Genomic DNA, 17,926 nt, shown 5'->3' with positions numbered 1-17,926 from the left:
TGGCAGGATTTAATATAGTAAAAATGGCCATTTTACCAAAAGCGATCTACAGATTCAATGCAATCCCCATCAAAATACCAATCCAATTCTTCGAAGAGTTAGACAGAACAATTTGCAAATTCATCTGGAATAACAAAAAACCCAGGATAGCTAAAACTATCCTCAACAATAAAAGGACTTCAGGGGGAATCACTATCCCTGAACTCAAGCAGTATTACAGAGCAATAGTGATAAAAACTGCATGGTATTGGTACAGAGACAGACAGATAGACCAATGGAACAGAACTGAAGACCCAGAAATGAACCCACACACCTATGGGCACTTGATTTTTGACAAAGGAGCCAAAACCATCCAATGGAAAAAAGACAGCATTTTCAGCAAATGGTGCTGGTTCAACTGGAGGTCAACGTGCAGAAGAATGCAGATCGATCCAAGCTTATCACCCTATACAAAGTTTAAGTCCAAGTGGATCAAGGACCTCCACATCAAACCAGATACACTCAAACTAATAGAAGAAAACTAGGGAAGCATCTGAAACACATGGGCACTGGAAAAAATTTCCTGAACAAAACACCAATGGCTTATGCTCTAAGATCAAGAATCGACAAATGGGATCTCATAAAACTGCAAAGCTTCTGTAAGGCAAAGGACACTGTGGTTAGGACAAAAAGGCAACCAACAGATTGGGAAAAGATCTTTACCAATCCTACAACAGATAGAGGCCTTATATCCAAAATATACAAAGAACTCAGGAAGTTAGACCGCAGGGAGACAAATAACCCTATTTAAAAATGGGGTTCAGAGCTAAACAAAGAATTCACAGCTGAGGAATGCTGAATGGCTGAGAAACACCTAAAGAAATGTTCAACATCTTTAGTCATAAGGGAAATGCAAATCAAAACAACCCTGAGATTTCACCTCACACCAGTGAGAATGGCTAAGATCAAAAACTCAGGTGACAGCAGATGCTGGCGAGGATGTGGAGAAAGAGGAACACTCCTCCATTGTTGGTGGCATTGCAGACTGGTACAACCATTCTGGAAATCAGTCTGGAGGTTCCTCAGAAAATTGGACATTGAACTGCCTGTGGATCCACCTATACCTCTCTTGGGCATATACCCAAAAGATGCCTCAACATATAAAAAAGACACGTGCTCCACTATGTTCATCGCAGCCTTATTTATAATAGCCAGAAGCTGGAAAGAACCCAGATGCCCTTCAACAGAGGAATGGATACAGAAAATGTGGTACATCTACACAATGGAATATTACTCAGGTATCAAAAACAATGACTTTATGAATTTCGTAGGCAAATGGTCGGAACTGGAAAATATCATCCTGAGTGAGGTAACCCAATCACAGAAAAACACACATGGTATGCATTCATTGATAAGTGGCTATTAGCCCAAATGCTTGAATTACCCTAGATGCCTCGAACAAATGAAACTCAAGATCAAAATGTGAATGCTTCACTCCTTCTTTAAAAGGGAACAGGAATACCCTTGGCAGGGAATAGAGAGGCAAAGATTAAAACAGACACAGAAGGAACACCCATTCAGAGCCTGCCCCACATGTGGCCCATGCATATACAGCCATCCAATTAGACAAGATGGATGAAGCAAAGTAGTGCAGACCGACAGGAGCCGGATGTAAATCTCTCCCGAGAGACACAGCCAGAATACAGCAAACACAGAGGCATATGCCAGCAGCAAAGCACTGAATTGAGAATAGGACCCCCGTTGAAGGAATCAGAGAAAGAACTGGAAGAGCTTGAAGGGGCTCGAGACCCCATATGTACAACAATGCCAAGCAACCAGAGCTTCCAGGGACTAAGCCACTACCTAAAGACTATACATGGACTGACCCTGGACTCTGACCTCATAGGTAGCAATGAATATCCTAGTAAGAGCACCAGTGGAAGGGGAAGCCCTGGGTCCTGCTAAGACTGAACCCCCAGTGAACTAGATTGTTGGGGGGAGGGCAACAAGGGGGGGAGGCTGGGGAGGGGAACACCCATAAAAAAGGAGAGGGGGAAGGGGGATGTTTGCCCGGAAACCGGGAAAGGGAATAACACTCGAAATGTATATAAGAAATATTCAAGTTAAAAAAAAAAAAGTTCCCTTTCAATCTGACATAGACCCATTTCTTAATAACGTTTCAAACCATTTAGGAAATATTGCTTATTTGTATCTAAGTAAAAAAGGAAAAAAAATAGAACCTCTTCTTTCATCAACCATGAGGTAAGTCCTAGATATCCAGGGTAGACTGAAACCTCAGTGGGAGCACAAGCACTGAGAATGCTCAAGAGAGAACAGGAAGGCCCCACGCCACTCTTAGGATAGCAACACATTTCTTTAAGAAATTCACAGAGGGTCTGAGGACGCAGCTCCTGGTGGAGTACTTGCTTACTATGTACAAGGTTCTGGGTACAAGCTCCAGTTCTCCAAAGAAACAAAGGACCAACTACAGAGCAAATGTAGACAAACTGGATACACTGACATTCTTAAGTACAGATCTTGGTATGTCCCAGACCACAAAACTTTAAGGACCAGATTCCTTCAGACTGAAGGGAAGATGTTCTCAACTTATGTAAAGAGAAAACAGAACTCAGAATTCCATCTGCCGTGCTTGCTTTGCATTTATTCTACTTCTGTGTTTCTTCAGTTGGATAGCTAGACTTTTTTTTCTAAATCAAAATCCTTAAGATCTTCCTGATCAATAAGGGAAAAGCAAATAAATATTTGAGTCAGTCATGGAATAGGAAATATATGTGTTTAACAAATACAAGTAAAAATCAGGGGCAAAAAAATTAAAAACAATATTGTATCATGAACTTTCAAGGAACAAAAGGAAAGTAAAAATATCTGTCTCATACTTAACAGATAGGCAACAAAATAATAAAAATACAAATAATAAAAAAAACTCTATGAGATAATATTTAGGTAAAAAAATTCAAGTTTCTCTAGCATGATACCATTTATGAACATGGATAAAACATCCCCAATTATAGGATATTTCTTTTCTGTATATAAATATGCAACAAAAGTTTAGACCCTAGCATGAAGCAGACACATAGCAATGTCAGAAAAATGACAGGCAAGTTGCAAAGCTGTAGTACTTGTTCACAGTGTTAAAGCTTGTGATGCACAAGTAGGCCCTCCATATCCATGGATTTTATACAGAAGCTGTGGATTTAGAATATTTCAAATGCAGTATTGGCATGTACAGATTTTTTTCATTATTTCTTACACATATTATTCTGGTATATATATACATATTCTGGTATATATATATTATATATATAATATATATATCTATACTAAATAAAATACAAACAAATGTAAATGACAAAGTTAGCCTCTCTACTCTCCCAAAGCTGTGGCAAGCAAATAGGAGAAAACTTCTATAGCATACCAAATTCATGATAATAACTTCCCCTCCTTTTCTCTGTATGACAAAGGATGTAAGAATATATTCTTTTAAAGATATGTACTTTGGGATACTAAATCATGTTGTTGCTGTTGTTGGGAGAGAGAAAGTCAACTTCTTTAGACTATGAGGATACAACTTTTTCAAGCTGTCATGCTACATCCAAGACTGTGAGGAAGCCTAGAGATGGTAGCATGATCGTTACTACTAAACGACAATTTTCCCAAATGTATAAACAGTTTCGAGAATGTCACACCATGAGGAAACATGCACAGTTTGTGACTGAGCCTTCTTACAACAGAGAAATGTAAGGAAGACTTCTGCTATAGTTTTATAGAAATACAGACTTGTGTACCTGGCACTAGTAATTCAATGTTTTCCTCCAACATGGTTTTGAAACGAAGAAGGATTTCCTGTGGCCTTAAATAGTATCACTGTGATTACTGTAGTGTATGGGAACCTGAAGACAAAATTATTAGGTGTGAAACTAAACAAGGGTTGTCTCTCCCTTCATGGACTTTTTAGTTAGTAATTCCTTGGATGCAGAGTGTTTTAAAAACAGTGCAAAAGAGGTTCGAGACATACTTCCCCCAGTATTAAGTAAGATCTGAAGTTCAGTCTGTCCATCTGGCTTGAGTTCATCTGCAGTTTTGTTAATAGATGTTTCACTGGAAACCAGAGAATCACTAGATCCTATAAGAAAGGGAAATTAGCATTTTAAATATCTGCGTTTTGGTGGACTGTGAATTGTTATTGGCAATGAACTATTCTTTACTGTTACAAGCACAGGGGGCAGACAGCTTACCTTTCTGCACAGAGAAGAGAACACTTGGCCCTGAATCACTGTTTCGACTGACTGACTGGATTGCTACATTAGGTTCCACCACTGCTTCATCACCCAGAGAAAAGGAGTAATTCTCCATTTGCTCAATGAGACTGTACAGAATGAAACACAGGAATCAGCATTTTGTCATAAACCCAAGAGATGTGTTGTTTCCCTTATTATGTTAGAAAAGGCAGAAACACACAACTCATGGAGTCACAGTGACATGACAATTACTAATTGTGTGTGTGTGCATTTATATAAATATATATATCTGCTTCTCTTTGCCAGAGTCTTGTTTTATCACATGCAGTTTTAAAAAATGCTCTGTTTATCCCTCCCACAGGCTTTCTGCCACCATTGTATCAGCATATCTTGCAGGCAGAACAGCAGTATAGACCAGAGGGGTTTTGGCTGGGTTGGTACTTAATGTTTTTCTTTTGATGGTGGGCAGAGTACCTTCTTGTATGAAAGAGGCTAACATGTGAAGGATCTGTGTAGGCACCAGCTCAACTTCTCCATGTTCAATGAGTTTTGTAGACACGGTCTTCAGCAATGGGGCCTTGCCCTTCAGTTTGTGGAGAGTCTTAGCCTGAGCTATTTGGGGCTTCCCATGGAAACTTTTTGGCCAACAATTCAACTAAATATAACCCACTCTTGGTATTAAAAGCTTCATTTGTTGACAAGAATTTGTAGGAGTCACCTACCAACATCTTATTGACCTAAGGCTCACTCCACAAGATGGGAGCTCATACCTGGCACTGCTTGGGTGACCAAGAACCTGAGACAAGATATCCCAGGGACCTAGAGTAAAACCAAATGCTACAGCTGTAAAAACAAACAGAAAAGCAGCACTAAATTGACTCCTAATGACATTCTGCTATACTCACAGATCAGTAGTGCCTTACTCAACCATCACCGAAGGTTCTTCCTGAAGCAGATGGGACTAATTCAGAGATCTGCAGCCAGCCAGACTTTGTACAGAGAGATATAGAAACCTTGAAACATTCAGCCCTAAATGGGATACCTCTATCAAATACCTCCTCTCGGGGTTCAGGGAACCTCAGAGAAAAGGAAGCAGAAAGAATGAATGTTCTTTGAGTACATATTACAGCTTCCTTTAGAGTTCTTATGGGATTCCTGAGTGTACGAGCAAGTGTGTCTCTGTTTCCTGTGCCTTCTCTTGGGCTCTTTTTTGTTTGTTTTTGCCCAATTCCATTGTGCTAGCTTTTGTTTTATCTGATTATATTTTATTATAAAATGTGATAGTGGAATTTCATTGACTTACATTTTAAATACAGATTCAGAAAAAAATATGAATTATTTTGATTAGTGTTATCTTTTAAGAAGCTTAAACTAGAGATTTTTAAAAAAGGATAATGACTTTTAAATTTCAAATGTTATACAGTTTCATGGGTTGTCAGCAGTTAATGCTACATATTTCCCATGTCATAAATAATATTAACACCTGAGAACATCTTTCATCAAAAGAAATGACCTAATGATGCCTCCAAACTGGTAAGATGATCATTCGCTTTCACTGTACTTGGTAAGTTCCCATTAAGGAATACTGAAACACTGGGGTGCCAAGAAAAGTACCCACAGGCATTCAAAGATTGAGAAAAGATGTGCTAAATGTGCCAGGGTTCTTTACCACTGTCACCGACTCTATCTATAAAGTCATCTCGCTTACAGCTACTTTCCCTCCACTTGATTTCTCTCTCATGGTATAACTGAGCAGGTTACATATAAGGCTCAGAGTGGCTGGTCTGATTCAAAAGGCAGCAGTCAAAAAGACATAACCTGACTGAAAGAAACCATCCAGTTTTTAAATTGGTAATTTTCTAGTCAGGGAGATATGTGAAACCAGGAAGTTCCAGATTTTGGAGTAAAAGTCAGGCCATCATATCATTGTAAGGATAAATACAAAAGGAAAGGAGGAAGTTTTCTTCCTGTTGAGCATAAGGGTGGGACCCACACCTTCTTCTGAAGACAGCAAAGCCACCTTAGGGTCACGGCCATTTCCCTCCCCGAGGACGATCTGGCTCACACACTCACACTGGCTCTGCTATGATCCTACGCGCGGATTCCTGTGAGACTCGGTACATCTCCTTACAATAAATTTCAGTTTGGTCAGTGTGGGAGCGAGAACAGCTCCCACAGACTCATATATTTGAATGGCTGGTTCCCAGCTGAGGGATTATTTAGGAAAGATTAAGAGATGCAGCCCTGGAAAAGGTATATTACTGGCTGTGCCTTGTCAAACCTTGTCTTTCTCTCTCTCTCTCTCTCTCTCTCTCTCTCTCTCTCTCTCTCTCTCTCTCTCTCTCTCTCTCTCTCTATCTTGTGGGATAAGATATAAGTGGTCAGCTCCAGCCCCAGTGTTTGCCATCCTCCCTACTCTGATGGGCATAGACTAACCCCTGAAACTGTAAGAAAACCCCCAATCAAATGCTTTCTTTCCTGAGTTGTCTTGTTCAGGGTGTTTCATCGCAAAAATAGAATAGTAACTAAGCTTGGAAAACTTCAGTAGATAATGTCTTAGTTATCTAAGAAAGCTAACTAGGGCAGAAACTCAAACAATGGGAAATGCATACGCACAGAGTGAATTATGTTACAGAGACAGTTTTACCTCCCAAATCAGGCACCTAGAGAGAATCTTGACCTTCAGTACAACACCAAGGATCCGGGGTTATAGATTAGCCATTGCAACCAGTGTTCAAAAGAAAAAATGAAAACAGCCTCCACCAACAGAAACCCTATTCAGAGCCTCAGAGTTCTGGCTACCTGGGACATTTTGCCCCTGCCAGTTCGGAAGAGAACAGGCACTTCACTATAACAACTTGATGGGGTTAAAGCTGGGCTGGATGGAGTCCTTTCTCTCCACACCTCTCCGTCCCGTTTGCTTCCAGCTTTATTTTCACTTATCCCCCAAATAAATGGACTAGAAGGAGAATTCAGAGGCTGAGGAACATAGAGAAAACCGTGAGTTACAGGAGAGGTAAAGGGACCCACGGCTGAGCCCTGTCTTATGAGGAGACCCTTTTATAGGCTTGCCTCAACATCAGAGTTTGGAGAACCAGAGTTGCCCTGAGCAAATTTAATTCCCTTCGCTGGAAAGGAAGAGAATGGAAAGAGATCTTTCTTGGCAGTTCTTTAAGATTATAGCTGCCCCCCGTCCCAGTTTCCATGGGAGATTGGTTCCTGAACATCATTATCCTTATGGACTCTGAAATCTTACAATGCTTAAATTCTTCCAGAAAATGACACAGTGCTTGCCTATAATCTATGCACTTATTTCTGTATATTTAGATAACTTTTACACTACTTATAAAGGATGAGTGTTCTGTTTCTATTTATCCCTAAGTAGATAATAGCTATATTCAGTCAAAAACTGAGAATTATATGGAGGATGCCTACGCACGCGCGCACACACACACACACACACACACACACACAAACACAAACACACACACACAGATATACAAGGTCAAAGAAATATTGATTTTGTATAGAATGTTGACTGTACATAATACTAAAAGACTTGATACAATCTGAAGTCTACCAAAAACATCAAACAGAGACTTGGTTATATAAAAATGTACTTACTGTAATGGCTAACTTTTAAAAAGCATTTGTGAGTGTGTGTGTGTGTGTGTGTGTGTGTGTGTGTGTGTGTGTGTGTGGTATGTGGTGTGTGTGTGTGTGTGTGTGTGTGTGTGAGAGAGAGAGAGAGAGAGAGAGAGAGAGAGAGAGAAAGAGAAAGAGAGAGAGAGAAAGGTTAAATGTACAGGTGCCATGTCATGTATGTGGAGGTCAGAGGACTATGGGAGTCAGTTTTCTCCTTGTACCATGTGGTACCTGAGAATCAAATTCAGATTGTCTGTCTTGATGGCAAGTACCTATACTCCCTAAGCCACCTCACCAATCCAGTAGGTAATAGTGATTGTCAAGTTGATTAGATCTGGAATCAACCAAAAGATAGGCCCCTCTGAGGACCTGTGAGGGTATTTTCAGGGTCCAAGATCCTTTGCTAAAACAGGCATCACCTTCTGGATGTGGCCCAGATATGAAGAAGGCAAGGCAGTGAGCTTGCCTGTCTTCCTCAGCTTGCTGGCAAATGCATCTATTTGGTTGTTGCTGCTACCATTTTGTGCTGATATTGGAACCCAGCTTCTAAGACCTTCCAGTTGAACTGAAGACCGTGGTTCTCCAGAAATCACGTAGGCCTTCAGCAGGATGACTGAGGCAACCAACCTTGAAGACTAGCCAGCTACTGACCTAGTCTCTATAATGTATGCATAGCTGTTGTTGTACCCCATATTGTGTAAGTCAATCCATTAAATACCCCTTTGTAATACATACATTCTGCTGTTCTGCTTTCCTATTGGACCCTAAGTCGGATGCAATAATATAAAATTCTGATGTGCATGTATACATAGTCATAGCTTTTAAATGTTTTAAGATAGTAAATGACAATAGGTTAACACACTATGTAATTATGCATGCATGAGTGCATGAACATGTATAGAGAGAAAATATTTGGAGTATATTTTAGCAAATTAATTGAGGTAAATGATTTCAGAGAATTTGCCCATTTCTCTCCAGTAAGCACGATTAAATGTAAAAATAGGTTTAAAGGTGTATTTTAATGACTGGTTTCTATAAGTAAATATGTTTGGGGGTATATATACATAATCAAAAGTGATCAAGAACATGGCCTTAATAAGCTAAAGCAAAGGAGGAGGGTTGGAATTTCTTTTTTTTTTCTTCCAAAGTAGCTATAGGAAAACTAAAAAAAAAAAAAAAAAAAAAAAAAAAAAAAAAAAAAAAGCCTATCAATTCATGGGAAGAGAGAGCTGAGGTGTGTGTAGGCTGACACTGTGGTAATCCTGTAGTTGGGTGCCCTCTATAGCTCTGTGCTTTGAGAAGGGAGTTGAAAGAACATCTTTAGGCAGAGGCTGCTGGTTTGAACATCCCAGACCCAGGTTAAGGGAACAAACTGTAATCTGAACCAACCCAGTCACTTTTTCTCCTTGCCTATGACCATACCTTGAACCAAGTAGGTAGTACCTATCACTCCCTGTAGAACAAGGTCACGTACAAAGTCAAGGATTGTCTCCTAATTTCCAAAGCATCAGGCAGTTATGGTAGCCCTGAGAGAAATGGATCTTCTAGTCATGCTTTCACCTAAGGAGTAGATGGTACCTCCTCAAACTTTCTCTCCAAACAGTTGCTTACTTGGAAAAGGAGTTGCTATTGTCATTCTCAGCAGCTTTTTGAAAAACATCTTCGCTGGCATCCAAAATCTGACTCACTGTGGTTACAGCAACTTTTTTTGCCTGTGAGAGAGAAGGCACATCACATATGTGTCCTGCATAATTGTCACTACGATCGTGGTAGCCAATAACATGATTAGCATGATGATCAAAGGAAAGTAATTTTTTTTAATCAAAGTTTCAGTTTGAGATCTAGCTGAGACAGAGAAAAGACACAATAAGGAGTAAAGACATAAATGAAGCTGGTGATGTAGGATGCTTAGGGTTTGGAATTTGACTTCATAAGATCATTCCCAGAGCCCTTTCCACTCAAAAACAATTGGCTTGGATAAAAGTTGACCAAACCATTGCTGCAATGCCACCTGCCCAAGCCTCATGGCCCACAATATTCAGCATAACTTAAATACTTAGTGTCAGGTGTAACAACTTAGTTATCAGTAAAATTGTTTTCTGATAATCGAACGCTTGGGAGTGTTAGAGACATAGTCCTTTTATTCCTATGAGTGATTTTTCTATAAACTTTACAGTCAGAAATGCATATTCTTTGACTTCTGTCTTTAATTACCTTGTTACTTAAAACCTACTTTTCAAAGGACCTTTGGTAATTGGGACGAGTTTTGAAAGAAGGTATTTGTAAAACACAAAGGAGACAAGTGTGCTGATATAATTCATTTTGAAAGGCTTACAGCCCTGCTGACCAAAACAAGAACTCCACTGATGACACGTGTTGAGTATAACTTCCTTTTCTTTATGTTTGATAATTTAGAAGGCCATAATATTAGACCTGCAAACCTGGATTAAGGCCTTTGAGCAACCCAGGGACCAACCTTTGAGTATGCTTGTCACAACATGCAAAGCTTGAAAGATGTATTTTCAGGGCAAGTGTATAGGAAAACTGTTTATTTGTGGTAGAACAGGTATGGCACAGTTTAATAAATTTGTTAATCTGTACATATGAAAGTTAAAGAGGCTTTTTTATTCCAAGACATGCCGGGATATCCGATGTAATAATAACCATCATATCAATCCCAGAGGATATTTAGACAAGGAGTTTAACTTCTTTGAGCATCTCCCCAAGAAGGGTTCTCTGTTCAGTGGTCCTAACACCACCCAAATCATAGGATTAGGAATAGGATTCGGGATGTTCCTCCCATTTCAGAGCTTTGGGAACCAAACCTAAGGCCCTGCAGATGCTTATGAAACACTACCAATAGGCTACAATCCCAAACATCTCTTATGACTTAAAATCTTGGGTTTTCAGTCCCCAGAGGGACATGCATGCTATGTACTCACTTATAAGTGGACATTAGCCATAAAATACAGGATACCCATGCAACACTCCACAGGCCTAAAGAAGCTAAACAAGAAGGAAGGAGCAAGCAAGGATGCTTGAATCTCACTTAGAAGGGGAATAAAGTAGTCATAAGAGGCAGATGGGAGGAGGGAACTGGGAGGGAATGGGGATGGGGAGGGTTCATGATCAGGTGTGGGGAGGGACAGGAGATTGACAGGTGCAGAGAGCTGGGGGGATCTCCAGGATGTGGCAGAAACCTGGGATGAGGGAGGCACCCAAGAATCAATGGAGTGACCTTAGCTGTCATATCACTGGGGCTATGGAATCGGAAGAAGTCACCTTCTGTAACCAGGCAGAAAAACCCCACTGGAGTGCCCACAAAACTTCCCACCCAAAATTTATCCTGTCTATAAGAAATGCATGAATGGGGGATGGAACAGAGACTGAGGAAATCACCATCCAGTAACTGGCCCAACTTGAGACCCATCCCATGGGAAAGCACCAATCCCTGACACTATTAATGATGCTCTGTTATGCTTGCAGACAGGAGCCTAGCATGACTGTTCTCTGAGAGACTCTACCCAGCAGCTGACTCAGACAGATGCAGACACCCATAGCCAAGCAGTGGATGCAGTTTGGTGACACCTATAGAATAGGGGAAAGGGTTGTGGGACTGAACTGGATAGGAAGGGTTGTTCTTCATGTAGGTCCCAAACAACTGGAGCAGGGGCTATTCCAAAAGCTGTTGCCTACCCTTGAGATATGTTCTTCCAGTTGGGCTGCCTTGTCTGGCCACAGCGGGAGAGGATGTGTCTAGCCTCTGATGTATCAGGGTGGGAGAATATTCAGGGGGCCCCCACCCACTCAGAGGAGAAGGGGAGTGGGGATAGGAGGAAGAATTGTGGGAGGGAATGACCAGGAGGTGGGCAATGAGAGGTATGTCTAGTGAATAAAACAAATCTTATGTTTTACCTCACTATTAGCATTTCTGGTTTTATTGAAGATCTGTCCAACCACTGTAGTAGCAGAAGTGATGTTCTCAGCTGTCAGTTTACTGGCATCTGTTGTTAAAACCTGAGCATCTGAAGAAATATTCTGAGAGTTGTTCGAGATGTCGTTTATCTGTTTAAAAGTAGTTTTGTTTGGGGAGAGGGCAGGAAAAAAAAAGTAGTTTTGTTTGTTTCAAAAGGTCTAGTTTATACAAGTATTCCTAAACATTTTGCAAATGACTGCAGTTGAATGAGCTGTTTAACCGAGCCTTTGTTTGTCCCTTTCTTTGTGTAAGGGATACAGTTTACAAAGCCCAGGCAATTTCCTCATTCTCTACTATCTGCTTGCATTATATTAAGAGTGAGGAAGTGCTGTAATCATGTCTTCACGGAGCTGGGGTTAAAATGTGGGGATGGAATGAACTTAGCTTTACACTTAGCTTTACACTAGATGGCACCATAACGTCAAAAACCAAACTTGTACTCAACTTGTACCGAGGCAGTAGAAAAAAAAATTTAAATTCAACAGCCAAGTCTGTGCTGCGCGCACTGGTGTTTTAAGGTGTGATGTTACATAATTTATAATAGGAAATGGTTCTGTAAGCTGAGCTCCCTCATATCACTTAAAGACTTAGAGAACTTTAGAAGCTTCTTCTAAGTTTACACAGCTTCAAAACCACAGAGAGTCTACTTGTCAGACTCCAGAATCTGCACTATTTCTTTCAGCATGTGTGATTGACAGCTACCTGCACATCCTATTTCCCATTCCCAACCCACCCACATCCTGGCCATCTGTGATAAGGGAGTTGCTGTGGTTCGTTCTAGATTTTAAACTTAGCAGTAGCTGTGTGTCTGCTTGGTGATGGTCCCTAGCAAAAGCGTCTCACTGAAGAGTTCTACTTTTTCTCACCTATAATAATTTTATCTGTAATGTTTGTTTAAAACTTAAACATGATTTCAAAAACTTAGCAGTGTACTCAAAATGTCTTAAATGGTACAGGCAAATCTCCAATTGGTTTACATTTCGTTTATTTATTTATTGGCTTTGGTGTAGCAATTCAAAAGTGATTTACTCAGTACTAACCACACATTGAACTTTTATTTGGCCTTTTCCTCCTATATGCTAGCAACGTGGAGATGGGATACACTTTCATAATTCTGGACAGCAGTAAGCCATGGTTTCTAGTCATTTACAAGATGATGAAAATAACAACTGACCACTTTATAGAGTGTGCTGCGTTGGTTAACCCTGGTGCTGAGTAGATTAGGTGAATTAAATACATTTTAAATTTACAGTGGGCTTATCAGGTCTTAATCACATTTTATGATCCAGGATCATCTGGATTTGGTAGCTGTAAATGATCATTGTTGGCATTAGCTGCAATTACCTTTAGTATGGAAATGGTATCCAATTTGATAAAGAAGAAATAAGATAGATATAAAATACCTGAACAAAGACATCCCTACATCAAAGTTTTCAGCTTCTTCCTCTTCTTGCATGAGCATACAAGTTAGCACTTCCATGCGTGCTCTATTGTCTATCCCTCAGTCCATATAAATTAGGATGAATGGAAACATATCTAGTCATCAATCGTTATTTTGCTAGCTCATGGATATAGCCCCGAGACTAAAGACAGTCTGAAGTTGTCTGTGACTATGGGTCATTGTTCTGTTTTGTTTTTTGTTTTTGTTTTTTGTTTTTTTTTCATTCCTTTTGATGGAGTAGATCATCTTTGGTTTATGAAGCCAGGATTCTATGTTCAGTCAAAGCTTGATCAGTCTATAAATATAAGGCCATTTACAATATTTTCTAGGCTACCACTTGCTGAAATAAAATGTCAACGTTAAACAGGGGCAACTTTAACCAAATAAGAATGGTTTCACTTACTGGTTTTGTGATCTGTAATTTGAGAGTTTTAAGAGCATTGATTTGTCCATCAGGTATGTGAAGACCAAAGAATTGGCCTAGACTCAGAATGTATCCCAGTTGCCCAGTGGGTGGGCTAGAAGGCTTACCTGCTTCTCCAGAATCTCTAGATTTTTATCACAGTTTCCTATTGTAACATTTAGTGCTTCTATCACTCCATACTCAGAAACACCACACAGCCGAGTTGCTTGAGGCTGGCCCGCTTCAATAAAAGAGGAAAAGAAGAAATGAGCACAATGCCAGATGTGGAACTCACTGCATGCATACTTCATGCCACTGCGATTCTGCGGAGCCTGGCATGGATTCACTCTTGAATCTGGGCTGACCTGTGACTGACCTTGGTCAGTGGAGTGTGGTGCCAATACGTGACTCCCAGCACCTGGGCCTCAAACATTCTTTCAGTTTCGGTCTCCACCGTGTTAGGATGTTAGAGTGCTTTCTTGAAGTAATATATGAGGAAGTGAGTTTAATGATTGGAAGACAGACTATGTACTACTGGATTGAGGTGCTGTAGCTAATGGCCAGCGTACATGTTCCCCAAATGAACATTCTGGCTGCCACAACCAACTCATAGAATGGGGAGATACCTAAAGCATTGTTGTTTTAGGATAAACATTTGGAGTTATTTTAATACCTTGTTGTAGAAAAGTCAACCAGTTGCCAAAGTATTCTGCACAAATTGTCTTGATTTTTAAAATGGGAGCTTCTGGCATGACCAGTCTGGTTGCTATTACTCTTCTCTTTGTCTCAAGAAAGATTTACTTTCTAGCACAGGAATGAAATGACTTTGAACCGGACTCAATGAAGGTATACTAGGCTAAGACCAGAACCGATATGAAAATTTCTTACTGGCTATTAAGATATATGTCAATCCTTTATCTCTGCAAATCTGGGTGACTCCCCAAAGACAGAATTACAGAGTATTGCAGCAAATGCTAGATGTTCTATTGGCTCTCAGTAAAGCATTTCCTGGGGCGGGTTTGTTTCCTCAGATTACCTGAACTTTCCACCTCATTCTCATCCAATTAGTACTGATTCATAATATGTATAGGTAAAATCACAATTAAAGGGTGGCTAATCACTCAGGAAATGTTTTCTCAGGATCAATATAAAGATATATATAGATATAGATATAGATATAGATACAGATAGATATAGATATAGATATCTATCTTTAAAATGACATGGACTCAATCTGAAATTCAACGGTACATATAATAAACATTTTCATAATAGCTACTCAAGAGTCAGATAACTGTCAAACAAAAGGTGATACCGAGACTGTCTTAGCACCTCCAAAGTGTTAGATCAAACAGCTGTGCTGACGATCATGGACATATTTCTGATACTTAATTTTCCAACTCATAGCATGCAGTTATGATTTGTAAGTTGTATCTGGTTTATAAAACATAAAAATGTAAGGTATATACATATAGAAACTGAAGCTAACAGTTATCCATAGGCGTACTGTAGAGTATAATGTTGTCTATAAAACATGCATAGTAAAAAAATATATTGACATGTTCCTTTAGCTTTCTGAGCTATTAAGAGGCCTGTGCTGTCTAGTTTTGTGCCAAGTTGACACAAACTATAGTCATCTGAGAGATGGGAACTTCATTGAGAAAATGGTCCCATGAGATCTGGCTGCAGATCTGCACTGTTCTTGTGGTAAAACAGATCCCAGGGGAAACACATACCATTTACAGTGTTTGGTCCACATATTTGAAAAGAAGGTCCATATCTGCCCACTGGGATTTTGCCGAAGGTGAAGTTCATGAAGGTACTATTTTCACAGAAATTAGCTGTAATGAAAACACATTTCTCTCGTTATTAACTATATTTTCTATTTTTGAAATTTGAAAATGGGTGAAAGATGAAGTTCAGAACCTTTGAGTTGTGGTTTGCCCTGAAGTTACTGTGTTTTGATGCTAATTCCGCTGCCTCAAGGACAGCTGCCTAGTCGTGTACTCAGGACTCGGGTGACTTCACCAGAACCAACTCTCCATTGAATTTGTAAGGTACAGGTGAGGGGCAGGTACAGGATAGAAGGAGGCCTGCCATTGGAGGAGAAGGAAGGATGGGCGGGAGAGAAGTTTGAAGGAAGAGGAGGAGACTAGGACAGAGACAGGAAAGACAGAGAGAGGGGAGAAGCCGTGGCAGGACAAGATGGCAGGTGATGCTAAGATTCTGCTCTGTGTATTTACAGGTTGTTATTAATGTTCTCAAGGGATGGATAGTACCGGGCTTTGTATGTTTAAGTGAGCAATTATATCTTACCAATTGGATCTAAGATTATTGTGTTGTGTGTTCTTTTATGTGAGGGTTTGAGTGTAGGAAAGTGTGCGGCTGGGATGTGTTTCTGCATATTGTGTCTATAGTCTTTAGCTAAAGCTTCTAGATTATTTTTTTGCTGCTGTTGTTACTAGCAAAAGGCTCACCAATATGTCATCATAGTATTAGTCAAGTAACTTACCGATTGTACATCTGAGTCCTCTCCACTCTTCAGTACAAATGCATCTGCCATTTTGCCAGGTTCCACCATTCCTGCAGAACTGTACAGGAGTGCTTGACACAGAAACAGATGACCCTGAAGATCCAGTAAACAACAGAATAATATGGGAACTTGCCAGTTAACTTTTTTTCCAAGTCTGTAGCCCTTTAATTTCTATATGCAAAACCAAATTGCATAATAATCCATTTTAATATCCTTATCAATATATAGTATTATGGATATTAGAAAGGTATTTAAAAGACATAGCTTACAATGGGAATCTTCTAAGAGCAGATAGATGATAAATAGATAGATAATAGACAGACAGATTGACTAAATTAGCATGCAGACTTTCAAATACTGCTTAGATACTATGATGGTTGTTTTTATGTCAACTTAATACAGGCTAGAGTCATTTAAGAGGAAGGAGCACCGGATGTCTAAATGCCTCCATAACATTGGACTGTAGGCTAGCATTTAAAGCATTTTCTTAATTAATGAGTGATGAGGAAGAGTTCAGCCCATTGTGGGTGGTACCATTCCTGGGTTAATGGTCCCAAGTTTGATAAGGAATGAGGCCGAGTAAGCTATGGGGAGCAGGCTAGTAAGTAGCCCTCCTCTCTGGCTTCTGCATTGGGCCCTGTCTTCAAGTTCTTGTCCTGACTGAAATCCTGCTTTTGATGATGAACTGTTATATGGATCTGTGAGAGAAACAAACCTTTTCTCTCCAAATTGCTTTTGGTCATGGAATTTGGTTACAGTAATAGAAAGCACCAAGACAAATTCAAAGGAAATAATAAGGAAAGAGGTCCCAACACCAAAGCAGACTTTCCTAAGGAGGCAGTATTTGAATTAGACTGTATAATTAAATCAAGTAAACTCAGATAAAAATTAGTGGCCTAAATTGGAAGCACAGAAAGAGTAGCATCAAAGGGGGTGGGGTGTTCAATAGGTAAAGTGCTTCCTGTGTAAGCCTGAGTTCAATCCTTGTGGAAAAACCAGACATGATGGTACCCACTTCCAGTGGCAGGTAGATGTCTGCACCTCACTGGTCAAATGAATTGATCAAGGAGCCCCAGGTCAATATGAAAGCCCATCTGAAAACATCCCTTCAGTGATGACACTGAAGGGATGGCAACACTAGAGGTTGGCCTCTGATCTCCACAGGTATGCATGAATGTACCATACCACATACACCTGCACAAAGACACATGACCATGCGTGCATACTCTGGTGCACAGTGAAACATCACAACACATGGAGAGTTCTCATATGTCCCAATTGAGTGAGTGTACACAATAGCAAAGGTCCTATGTGACACAGAGTAGACTGTCAAGAAATTTATATACTAAGCACAAGAGATCCCGAGGGGATGCAGAGGGGTCTTAAGACAAAGGAGCTACATGAGGAATGTTTTTTCAAGTGACTTCTCCAACATTATGGGAATATGTTGAGCACATGGTAGGCAGTGAAGAGGAGTTAAACAGTGATCCAGTCCTCCATGGTGGCAGTAATATGGCAGATAGAAGTACACTGAGGAAGAAAATCTGAAATAGGAACCTTTGAGAAAACCTTATTTTAGGTTGGGGACACTAGTGTTTGTAGAGTGGATGGTGAAATGTGGGTCTCCACAGTCTCCTTACACTCTTAGCGGTTTTTACCAATACAGTAACTCCAGCAAGGACAATAAAAC

At 40.1% G+C, this 17,926-nt stretch overlaps 1 protein-coding gene across 1 annotated transcript in view; it reads right to left on the bottom strand.

Moving 5' to 3' along the window:
• The window catches only part of Adgrg7 (adhesion G protein-coupled receptor G7), a 62,514-nt gene that overhangs the window by 30,984 nt on the left and 13,604 nt on the right, over positions 1 to 17,926 (bottom strand). The window contains exons 2-8 of the mRNA NM_001107098.1: positions 16,216 to 16,329; positions 15,440 to 15,544; positions 13,832 to 13,944; positions 11,799 to 11,948; positions 9,495 to 9,595; positions 4,236 to 4,366; positions 4,016 to 4,123 (exon numbers count right to left, since the gene is read on the bottom strand). Of these exons, the coding sequence (NP_001100568.1) occupies positions 4,016 to 4,123; positions 4,236 to 4,366; positions 9,495 to 9,595; positions 11,799 to 11,948; positions 13,832 to 13,944; positions 15,440 to 15,544; positions 16,216 to 16,329 (822 nt within the window). The remainder of the gene's footprint in view (positions 1 to 4,015; positions 4,124 to 4,235; positions 4,367 to 9,494; positions 9,596 to 11,798; positions 11,949 to 13,831; positions 13,945 to 15,439; positions 15,545 to 16,215; positions 16,330 to 17,926) is intronic.

Source organism: Rattus norvegicus, chromosome 11 (assembly GCF_036323735.1).
Source record: "Rattus norvegicus strain BN/NHsdMcwi chromosome 11, GRCr8, whole genome shotgun sequence".
Lineage (NCBI taxonomy): Eukaryota > Metazoa > Chordata > Mammalia > Rodentia > Muridae > Rattus > Rattus norvegicus.
Note: the sequence above shows the minus strand (reverse complement) of the source record. Positions and strands in the feature narration are given on the sequence as shown.